We start from the raw sequence: 11,582 nt of genomic DNA, 5'->3' as shown, positions 1-11,582 counted from the left end.
TAATGGATGGACGGATGTCTAAACACAACCAAAAAGAGTTACAACTTGACTTATTTGTACACAACGTACTTTTCACATTGCAAGCAAATTTATATGTCAACAGTTCTGGTGACCTATTTGTACACGGCATACTTTTCACACTGCAAGCAAAATTATCCTTCAACAGTTCCTGTGAAAGTCCAACATGTCAAGTCACACATTAATTATGAGCAGAGGTGATTCTTGCTACTTGGTTACAAGCTTTTGGGAGAATTGCTCATGAGCATCTACTGTGACTACAGTATTTTCCTTAATCAGCTGAAGTGGTATTTCTGTGCCAACTTTGCCTTCCCCTGCTTCTTATTAAACCTTTAGTGTGCTGTTTTCTGCTACAATCCTTTCAACAGATTCAGTTGTATTCTACTGAATTTGTTATCACCTTCCATGTTTTGCTTATGCATCATGCTAGAATACTTCTAAATGCTTAAATATAGTAGCTGCATTTAAAAGAGTCTATTAACATCTTACTTTTTAATTATAGATTGCTGTTCTCTGAGTGCCCTATCCTTAAAGGGACAGGTTGCCCCAAAGCTTATTTCTTCTCCAGTTCAAAATGTAATCTTACTACTTACTACTGTAGTTTTGGTGTGATTTTCCTGGAGCTAATCAGCCCAACACAACACACGTGTCTGATTCTCAGCATGTTAAAATATCAAAGATCGATGTTTAAAATTCATTGACAATGTTTATTTTGCAAATGACAGCTGTTATGGTTTGTGGACTGGCTTCCTGTTTTGTGCTTTTAGTTAGATTTCCTGTCTTGTATCACCTCACCTGCCCCAGCTTTACCCCGGTTCATAATTTCTGTTCATTGCTTCCACCTCCTGCTCTTCTGTCTATATATCCTCCTCCTTTCCTTCAGCCTGTTTGCTGGCTCATCGGATCTCCATGCTTTGCTTGTTCCCGTCTCCTGTGCCCCCTCCTTGAGCTACACACCCGGTTGGTTCTTTTGCTCTCACCTTCTGTTTCTGGACACTTGTGAGTTTGACATTCTACTGCCTCGGTTTTAGATTCTGTATGCTTGTCATTCTGAGTTTGTTACCAGAGTTTAGTTTTGGCTCCCTGACCAGTCTATTAACCTTTAGTTCTGTCCTGTCAGGTAGAGCACCCAGTACTTTAGTTTTTTATTTTTGAATAAAGACTGATAAACTATTGGATCCAGAGTTTGTGTGTGCATTTTAGGTCCTTCCCTGCCCAAAACTTAACAGACAGCTACTTCTGATAAACCACAAACCTTCCTTTTCATTTTTCTGTGTTGGCTTTCATAAAACTTCACTGACATATGTCCACTCACTCCATCTATCTCAAGAGGAAGAAACTACCCACAAGAAGGTCATATATCTTTTAAAACCCCTTTCAGACATGTACCGGAACCCTGAAATTCTCTAGACTTCACCCAGGTGAGCTGTATGTGAGAACTCAGATGTCCACCCAGAGTTTAAGCAGACTTTACTCTGCCAGCTCCCTAGTACAAAGTCAACAGTGTTCACATGGAGCTAAGTGGGTGTGTTGGTGACATTTAGGAATAAATTATTTCTGACTATTACAAACATTTTTACATGTACGTACTTAACGGTGCCCTGTGAAATTTTTGGCCATGAGTAATATTTGTTCTCATGCATGAGAAGGTTTCAGATTTTGTTAGACCTCACCACAACGCATTTTGAATGTTAAAAATAACTTTACATAGGGGACCTTTAAGTTGTACAATTATAACACATTAATTATAACACATTAATAAAATTATTCCATTACAGCGGTTCACAAATGGTAGAAGGCTCAGTGGTGCATAATGTACTTAACTAAGGTACAGTATGCATTGAAACATCTCAAATATATAGAACTACATTATTATTTAACCTACGTGCAACATAGATATTGGCAGCATTTATAAAAATATTAAATCCAGTTTGTGAATTTCTAAAAACCAGGATTTGAGAACCACTTGTGTTTTTGTAAATTTGTTGCAATTCTGTTGTATTTTTGTTGGTTTTGAAATGTACAGCAGGTTCTTCAACATACATGCACAACTTGTTTTAACTGTGAACTTTACTCAACGTAATATTTCCAGAATGTGTGTTGTCATATGAGCAAGCAATTGTAAACATTTGAAATGGTAGAACAGACACTTACACTTACACTGAAAGAGATTTTTCAGCTCCAAAGCCATGACAATGTCTAACGTGCACGACATTATTTTATGAGGATTTGGTTACAAAAATCAAAACATCCCTTTTTAAATCTAAAAAAATAGCACTAATGATGTTCTGATGTAGCCTACTCATCACACCTTTAGCTATGGCACATCAACAAACCAATTTATTGATTGTCTCTGACTTCAACCAGCTCTTACAAATAAACAGTGTCCTGCTTTATTCCAATTCTTTTTTTATCCACAATTTTTACCTTTACAGACAAAATGGAGACTGAGAAAAGCATTTTTTTCTAAGTTTGAACATTCAAAAATAAGCTCAAAACATCCACTTTGAAGTGTCATAAGATATGTGAATTATATAATTTATTTTTTTATTATCACTTCACTGTTCAAGTTCATAGGCCTTGTGTTGTCAGACACATCCAGTAGTTCTTCAGGTATAAAAGAAGTGGTCCCTTCAAATACCACTAAAACTCAACTGATAGAAACATGATACATTCCCGTCATGGCCAGTGGAGCCCCTCCAGAGCTGATTTAATGTAAAGCTTTAATTCCACAATAAGAAACTTGATGCAAAATGAACATTAAATCAAAAGGTCTTTGGCGATATGAACAGCTTCACAGCTTGGAGTGTGTCACTAGTGATTTGCTCAAGTCCTTGGCCTCTCCGGCTGTTCTCACTCTTTCGTACCCTAGAACAGACATGGAATGGTGGCAGTAGTCCTCCACTTGTTTGATCTTTTTTGCCCTTGCAGCTTGTGTGACATCCCTGGACGAGACTATGAATGGCTTGGAGGAGGCACTGGAGCCACTGGTCATGTTTAAAGCAAATGACTCGATGTCATGGTTGGCGGTCAGGTTGGCAAAGTGGTAGACACTCCTCAGAGTCTTAACCGGGTTCTCAACCAGGTCCTCATACCGCACAGCCATGTACTTCCCTTTCAGCCAGCTGGGTGGGTTTAAAGCGGTCCTAAGAGTCCTGGAGGTGCGGTCACAGATCACCTCCATGGCTCCTATGGAGTGGTAATCTGAGCCATCCTTCTTGTTGGCTTTGTGTGCCGGATCCACAAAAGGTATCCGGCGGAGTTTTGGGTCCCTGCTGCGGACCACCTGTAAATTCTCCCTTATCAGGCCATGTCTGGATTTGATCCTGGAGTTAGCCACTGCCCGCGGGTCTCTGACCAAATGTATCACCTTCAAATCTAAGGATGGATCCTCCATGAGGGGGGCCAGCACATTAAGATCTAAAATCCGTACCCCTTTAATGACTATGGTGTTGTATTTGAGGCACTCCTCCTCCAGTAGTCTAAGGCTTTGAGGGGGGCACTTTTTACACACCTTATCATCCACCATCCCCACTACCTCTTTCCTGTAGGCTGAACAGAGGGGATAAGAGCATACCACTTTGTTGAGGGTGGCCCCAAATAGCCCTAGGGAAGTGAAATTCTTGCCCCCAGGGCTATTGTAAAGTTGAAATACAGACAGATCACAGCGGTATAAGGAGCTCAGCATGTCCCTGGCTGCCCCTTGTAATGAGACTGCATCACCTGGGTACAGTTTCTGCCAGATATGCCACATTGGCTCATACAAGAAAAACACTTCATGATTTTGGTTAAAAAGCTCCCCAAAAAACGATGAGCCTGACCTCCAAGTGGTCAGAACATAGATTAGCTGTCTCTTTTTAGCTAGAGAAGGCCTGTAGAGGAAGCGAATGTCAGATCTGCTCTGATAACTGGTGCTCCTCATCTGGTGATTACACTGCTGTGGCTCTTTAGTCCATTTGTAATTAGCCAAGTTAAGCATAGTGAGGACCAGCAGTAAGAAATAGGCCATAAATAAAACAATCCGCTTCCTACGGAGGACTTTCATCACGATCCCAGGCTGTGCTATTATCTTGGTATGATTCCTGTAGGTTTTAAGCTTCCTCCCAAAGCCAGCATCCTTCTCCCAAGGAGCTGTCAACTTAAGTGGGTGATATTGTTTGCCTCTCATTTGTACCCTCCGCCCCTTACATTGACAGTATATGTAGATCTAATAATGGGAACCGATACCCAGTTGAATACCAACTGATTTGCTAATATATTCACCCCCAGTCAGAAATCCACACCACGATATCCCGCTTTCACTGCACTGCGCAATGTTCTTCATAGAAACGATGGATGAGAGGAGCGTTTGAGTTGTTCATAGCCGACGCTGCAGTGTTTCTCTTGTTGGCCCGTGTGAAAAACAAAAAGGAAGAAGTCTTCGTCATTGTAACAGACGCCCTGTTTGTCCATATTCATCGGAGGCATCCCTGCGCAGTTATCATCGGATGCATCCCTGTAAATGCAGTCTGGTAAAACAGAGGCGTCGCAGACAATAAAACCGTCACGACTTAGCGCGGCTGGTTGAAGATCTACTCATTCCATATTTGCCATTACGCATCGGTTCATGTCGAACCACAGTTACAGCATTTAGTTAAAAAGATCTCCCCGTTTTTCCTGCTCCTCTTCTCGTCAAACTAATACAATCTGAACCGATTCAATCAGAATACAAATAGAGAGACCTGCCTACAGAGGAACTGTATTGGTCCGCGCTGTGTTGTCGTGCGCCAACGAGCTGCGCTATTGGACCTGATGCACGTCTGTTTTGTTGGCAGCCTCGATTCTTGCTCCCACACATCGTAGTAATGTTTTACTGAAGGAAATGATGATATTATGTTTGGGAAGGGTCTACCCCACTATTTGCATCCCTGTAACCATGCTCCACCCTTCCGTTTAAGAGACAGCTACATACCAGGTGCAAATGGTGCACAGGATTTTGATGTTCTTTTTTTCAAAGGTACAATCTCATTCGCATTGTTCTGTGTTTCAACACAATTTTTAGTTGCTCTTTTATTAATAGTCCTGTTTTTACTTTCCTACTCTTCTGTTCTCTTCACCTAGACCACATGGAAGAATCAGTATTTCATAAAAAAAAAGTACATTTTTTCCACTACTACCTTAAGAGGGAGGCCCAGAGTTATGAGAAAAATGTATGGGGAAATTTGTATTAATTAAAATTATACCAAAATATATGAATAGTGGGTGTCTCTTCTTTTATAAAAGATTAAAATAAATAAATATAAAGTATTTCAGTCGGTACAGTATATAGGAATATTGCATCAGTATTTCATCAGATGTATTGGCAACATTCACCAACAATGACTGACACTCCTGTTAAGTGGAATCAGATGAAATCTGACATTTGACAGCTGTTGAGGAACTCTGGGAAGCTGTAAGACTATGTGTCTGTACAAGAGAAATCACATGCAGATTGAAAATCATGTTTCCTGAAGGCTTGCCAGTTTGAGATCACAGTTCCGCTCAACTGAACAAATCCACAAAAGACTGAGTGAAAAGCCCTTGACCCTTAATATGAAATATGGTTTGTATTTCCCAGGTTGGGATTTAGTTTTCTTGTACCACCAAAATCTTCATTTAAGGACTTGTAAGAGAGCTGTTTATATATTGTCTTAAAACAGCAAAGCCTTGTTGTTATTCTAAGAAAAGTACAGAGCAAATAAATGTGTAGGTGTTTTGAAGAGAATTACTGTGTGATGCTTTCTGATATTCTATCCCATAGATGCTCATTTTGTAGTAGTCATCCAATGCAGATGTTTACAGCGCAAAACCTTTGTGTCTGCTGCCCTCTGCTGGTCATAGTGTTTCCAATACAGGCAAGACTTCTCTTTGTTTTGCCCACTGCAGACATTGTGATCTATAGTGAGAGCAGAGAGCAGGTGGAGGTCTGCTCTGGAAAGAAGAGGAATGAAAGTCAGTCATGGTAAGACAGAATACATGTGTATGAACGAGAGGGAGGGAAGTGGAACAGTGAGGTTAGAAGGGGCTGAGGTCAAGAAGGTGCAGGAGTTTAAGTATTTGGGGTCAACAGTCCAGTGTGACGGGGGGTGTAGGAAAGAGATGAGGAGGCGAGTGCAGGTGGGTTGGAGTGGGTGGAGAAAGGTGTCAGGAGTGTTGTGTGACAGAAGAGTGGCAGCAAGAATCAAAGGAAAGGTGTACAAGACAGTAGTGAGAGCAGCTATGCTGTATGGGTTAGAGACTGTAGCAGTGAGGAAAAGACAAGAGGCAGAGATGGGTTATATTGGTAGAAGGATGTTGGAGATGGAGCTGCCAGGCAAGAGGTCAAGAGGAAGGCCAAAGAGGAGATATATGGATGTGCTAAAAGAGGACATGAAGTTAATTTGGGTGAGAGTAGAGGATACCGAGGATAGAGTTAGGTGGAAACAGATGATTCGCTGTGGCGACCCCTGACGGGAACAGCCAAAAGAAGAAGATTCTTGACAGAACACGTTAGTATTTTAACAAAGCATTAATGTACGTATATTTGTATTTATTTATGATCATTAAATGACATTTAGACCTATAGAGAAACTAAAAAAATGTTAAGCTGGGAGTGGGAAGTAATCGATGAAGAATATGGGGGGAATATTTAACAAAATATCCTGTAGTTGGCTGTTCAGCTTATGATCATTAGTGACAATGACACGTTAAAAGACTCATAAAGCTTTAACCAACCAGACTATGTGTTTTAGAGTCTGTCACATTTTAGAATTGTTTGATTTTATCTTTCTTTCTTGGACCATCAGTACAAAGTGCATCGCACCAAGAGTGTACACTGTACACAGCGTTCTTTTGGTTTTGTTATTTAGTTCAGCCTGTTTAACTGAACTGTTCTGAGATGTTGTGCTGTTGGATAATAAAAAGTGCAGCTACAGGACCCTTTTCTCCACTTGCAAGTCTAATTGCTTAGAAATGGAGCGAGTTGAAAATGCTCATAAAATTTAACAACTCCTTTATGAATGCTAAATATGACTAATAAGGCTCCATTGTGAGGTTTTCTTTTAATTCTCAGACTAAACTATAATGTTCTATCTGGGCTTTTTCAGGTAGATGAGAAGTTATGACTAGTAAGAAGGCACCTTGTTACCATGGAGGGCAGAAATTATTATTGTATTTTACTGCTTTGGGGTCTTCTTGTTTTAGTTCATATTAAACAATTCTATTCATATTCTATGCCACTACTTTGACAAACTATTGCTGGGAGGATATGTTTGACTTGAATCTAAATGTACAGTTGCAAATTGCTTAGCTTTCTCTATTATGAGTCATTATTTACATAGATGTTAACTGACCTGTGATAATTGATACAAGCTTAATATGACTTACTGTGAACTAAAAAATAATGAAGTACAGAATTAGGCTGATTTGAGTGGCACACTTCGGAGGACGCTGTGTACGTTCTTTCACTACTCCTCTCTCCAATATCCCCATGCAGTAGATTTTACCCGTGCATGTCCAAACACACCATTTGCATGAACATGTTCACATTACTGCAAGAAGTAGCCTGTGCGTCAATGTGGGCACACAATCCCAAAAGCCATGTTTGTGACTTTCACACTGGTATGAATATATGCATGTAGACTACTTGGAGCCACAGTCAAAATATATGCATGTAGTTGATGCTTGAGGGTTCATGCTATAAAATATTAAAAGCAGTGGGATATGATATTCAGTGTTTTCAGCACATGGCCAAACGTGCCACATAAATCTAACCTGCTACATCGTTTCTAACTTGCAGGTAACTGTAAAACGTAGTTGTTCAGTATGAGGATTGCTAGAACAGACGGTATATTTCTGTATGGATTAGCAGTACAGCTGCAATGAACAGCCTTGTTATGTAATCACGAAGCACTGATGATTAGCACCGCGAAATGAAGGAGCAGGTGGAGGAGGAAACATGCGCAGTAGAAGCGTCGTCGGCAGCATCAGGACCAAAAAAGATCCCAGGGAACATGCGATGCGAGAAGATGGTACATGTAAACACGCCATGAGAAATGACCGCGTCGATTTGTCAGACCCCTAATTTATATTGAATCGAAGTTCTGACGTGATTTAGGACAACAAAAGCCTCGATTAGGTCAATTAGTTACGAGCAGAAACGCGCTAACGGAAGGAGCAGAGATGCGACAGTAGTAACAACACTTGGTTAGTCTCATGCCGACGCTTTAAGTCTCTGCTGCGCAGCGACAAACAACGAAAGGATTACTTAAATGTCATTCCATATGACTGGTTTTCTTGTGTAATGGTTGCTGGTTTCTAGTGGGATGCACATCAGTGTTTGTCCGTACTCGCTCTCCGTCGTAATGGCAGCTCTGTACCAGGGCACGGACGCTTCCTCTCCAGATAAATTTCTGGCCTTGAAAGACGTGAGACAGGTGAAAGAGGAAACAACGCTGGATGAGAAGCTGTTCTTGCTGGCGTGTGAGAAAGGTTTGTTGTTGTTTCATTAAAAAAAAAAAAAACCCAGACCCGTAGACTATCCATTGTTTTTATGTTCAGAATGATTTAGGATAATAGTGGATCAGGTGACTGCTGCTATTAATCATTTATATTTCCTGAGCATTATGTGTGATATTAGCAGGTCTATTTGTAAAATACAGTATGACTGACAGCCTCAGATTCCAGCAGGGTCACTGCAGCAAGCAAACTGTACAGTCATACCACATTTTTCCAAGTGAATACCTCTCACAGCTGCGTACATGTTGGCAACTGTGGAAATTTGCCCACAGGTGTTAAAATATACTTAGTTCAACATCTGCTCTTTTGAAAGTTTCTTACTCTGGTCTGATGAATTTTCATAGCTCCTAAGGAAAATTGATGCAAATGAATTGAAGAGAAACTACACAAGATGCAGATAGTGCAAGTAAAAAACAGAGAAGCGTGGACATTCTCAACTAGTCGTAGTGTGAGAGTGTGTCATTGATATGGTACAGATAGGGTTTTGTTTTGGTGTACAAGCCAGTAACTGCCACTGTGACCATATAAAGTGTCTCTGAACATAGCTCAGCAGCAGAAATTGTCCTTTGATGGAGATGTTATTGTTAAACACTGCTGAGATTGAGAGGAGTGCTGGAGCTGAGCTATGTGAGCATTTACTTCATGGCTGAAGCTGTGTGTCTGGTGCCATACACAGATAAGACTCCCCTGACTTTGCAAGAATTAAGTAAAGTGGATTCATCACATGCTGCATTGTCTTTGGCGTGCATGTCAGGTGACTACTATATGGTGAAGAAGCTGCTTGAGGAGAACCAACACGGCGAGCTCAACATCAACTCTGTAGACGTGCTGGGCAGAGATGCCATCACAATCACCATTGAGAATGAGAATCTAGACATTCTGGAGCTTCTTCTGGAGCATGGCTGCCAGGTAGTGAACAGAAACACACACACATGCAGGCCAGTCTAATTTTCCTGTTGGTGTGTGCTCTGTTTTGCCATGCAGTCAGACTGTAAAATGATGCGTTTGTTTTTGTAGGCCACAGATGCCTTGTTGGTTGCCATAGACTCGGAGGTGGTGGGAGCTGTTGACATCCTCCTCAACCACAGGCCCAGGCGGTCGTCTAAGCCCTCCATTGCTGTTAGTTTCCTGCCGTTACTGCTTTTAAGTCCGCTTTCAAGACAAATCATATAGATGCAAAGAACATGTTGGTATTACTCATCTTTTCGTTTAATGTCTGCACACTAATTTATATCTTTATCCCACATATTTTTACCGTTTGTAGAAACTGATGCAGCGAATTCAGAACCCAGAGTACTCCACCACCATGGATGTGGCTCCGGTCATACTGGCAGCCCACAGGAACAATTATGAGATCCTGACTATGCTGCTGAAGCAGGACATCTCTCTTCCTCGGCCCCATGCTGTAGGCTGCGAATGCACACTCTGCAATGCTAAAAACAAGAAGGACAGTTTACGACACTCCAGGTACAGGCAAATGCGGTCATCTACAGATCCAAAGATGTTGTAATAATGTTGCTGAATTTCTCAGATGACTGCATTAAGTTCCCACCAATCTAAACAACAAGCTGATGTTTGAATAGTCAGCATCACATTTGTCTGCCAGATGATGCCTGTATTATTTTACTAGGTGGCTGATTTGGTACCTGCACTGGTGTGTTGGAGCTTAAAACAGCTGTAAATCAGTTGTACTTAGAGTATTTTCCTGCTTTCTTTGTTTTCAAGCTTTTCTTATCTAGCTGTAGAGGATGTAGATTCATTTTTCCCCCTATTAGTATTGGTTTTATGCTGAAATATGAAATCACTACAAGGGAATGCAGCAAAAGCAGCACTGCTTCTTCTGGGAAATGGTGATTCTCAGCTTCTGATAGAACTTGCAGATGAGATTTTGCTGATATCCTCTGCAGGGCATTTTTATTCTCTCTGCAGTGTAGCTTCCCACACATTAAATTAATCAGTCTGCAGTTTGGCTGGTGGACAACATGGAGGTCAGAACAGGTACACATGAAACAGCTAAATGACTGAATGCTTCTCTGTTTTCCCTGTTCTCCTCTGTACACTTTTATCTCTCTGATTCTCTTTCCTGCCTCACATTTTCATCCCTTGTCTCATCTCTCCACTGTTCTTCATGGGGCAGGTTCCGCCTGGACATCTACCGGTGCCTGGCTAGTCCCTCTCTGATCATGCTGACTGAAGAAGATCCCATACTCAGGGCATTTGAACTCAGTACAGACCTCAAAGAGCTCAGTCTGGTTGAAGTGGAGTTCAGGTACGTTATCAGCTGCTGCATTTCCGTCTGTCATGTCAGAGCAAATTCATCTAATTTCATTGTGCATAAAGACTCAGGCATACATTACATAGATAAACTTGATACACAATCACAAACATATGTAAATAGATGGACACAGTGATATTGTAAACTGTATTTCTTTATAGTCTGGAACAGATAAGAGCCATAATTATTCATATGGTCTGATTTTATGTAATTTTCTCACTCCAGGAATGATTATGAGGAGCTGGCAAAGCAGTGTAAAATGTTTGCCAAGGACCTGCTGGCTCAGGCTCGAAACTCCCGAGAGCTAGAAGTGATTCTCAATCACACGTCCAGCGAGGATCACATTGACAAGAGGGGCTTATTGGAGGAACGCATGAATCTCAGCCGACTTAAACTTGCCATCAAGTACAACCAAAAAGAGGTTAGACAGGCAAAGTCTGCACCTGTCACACAAGTGATTTTTGGCAGCCAATCTCCAGTATAAGGGGGATGAGAAATGAACTGTTTTATCACCTGATCATTTAGTTTGAAACATGTTCACAGACTATCTTGATATTTTCCTTTTGTCGTATCCTGTTGCTCCTTCTACAGTTTGTGGCCCAGTCCAACTGTCAACAGTTTCTCAACACTGTCTGGTTTGGAGAGACGGCCAGCTACCGTCGAAAACACACCTGTCTAAAGATAGCCACAGTGCTGAGCGTGGCGATGCTTTGGCCGCTGCTTTCTGTGTGCTACCTTCTGGTGCCACGCTCCCGTGTGGGCCAGATCATCCACA

General features: G+C 41.3%; 2 protein-coding genes across 2 annotated transcripts in view; one reads left to right on the top strand and one right to left on the bottom strand.

The window, feature by feature from the left end:
• Window positions 1-1,792: 1,792 nt before the first annotated feature.
• chst2b (carbohydrate (N-acetylglucosamine-6-O) sulfotransferase 2b) lies at window positions 1,793-4,776 on the bottom strand. The gene has a single exon (XM_020602209.1). The coding sequence runs from the start codon at window positions 4,184-4,186 to the stop codon at window positions 2,813-2,815; it is 1,374 nt and encodes a 457-aa protein (XP_020457865.1). The 5' UTR covers window positions 4,187-4,776; the 3' UTR covers window positions 1,793-2,812.
• A 3,159-nt stretch (window positions 4,777-7,935) lies between these two features.
• trpc1 (transient receptor potential cation channel, subfamily C, member 1) overlaps window positions 7,936-11,582 on the top strand; it is a 10,995-nt gene continuing 7,348 nt past the window's right edge. Inside the window, 8 exon segments of the mRNA XM_020602275.1 lie at window positions 7,936-8,505; window positions 9,287-9,441; window positions 9,550-9,651; window positions 9,797-9,999; window positions 10,670-10,801; window positions 11,033-11,228; window positions 11,399-11,580; window position 11,582. The exon segment at window position 11,582 is cut by the window's right edge and continues 118 nt beyond it. Of these exon segments, the coding sequence (XP_020457931.1) occupies window positions 8,340-8,505; window positions 9,287-9,441; window positions 9,550-9,651; window positions 9,797-9,999; window positions 10,670-10,801; window positions 11,033-11,228; window positions 11,399-11,580; window position 11,582 (1,137 nt within the window). The 5' untranslated portion in view covers window positions 7,936-8,339.

Source organism: Monopterus albus, unplaced genomic scaffold (genome assembly GCF_001952655.1).
Source record: "Monopterus albus unplaced genomic scaffold, M_albus_1.0 scaffold55.1, whole genome shotgun sequence".
Lineage (NCBI taxonomy): Eukaryota > Metazoa > Chordata > Actinopteri > Synbranchiformes > Synbranchidae > Monopterus > Monopterus albus.
This window is presented reverse-complemented; position numbering and strand designations above follow the sequence as displayed.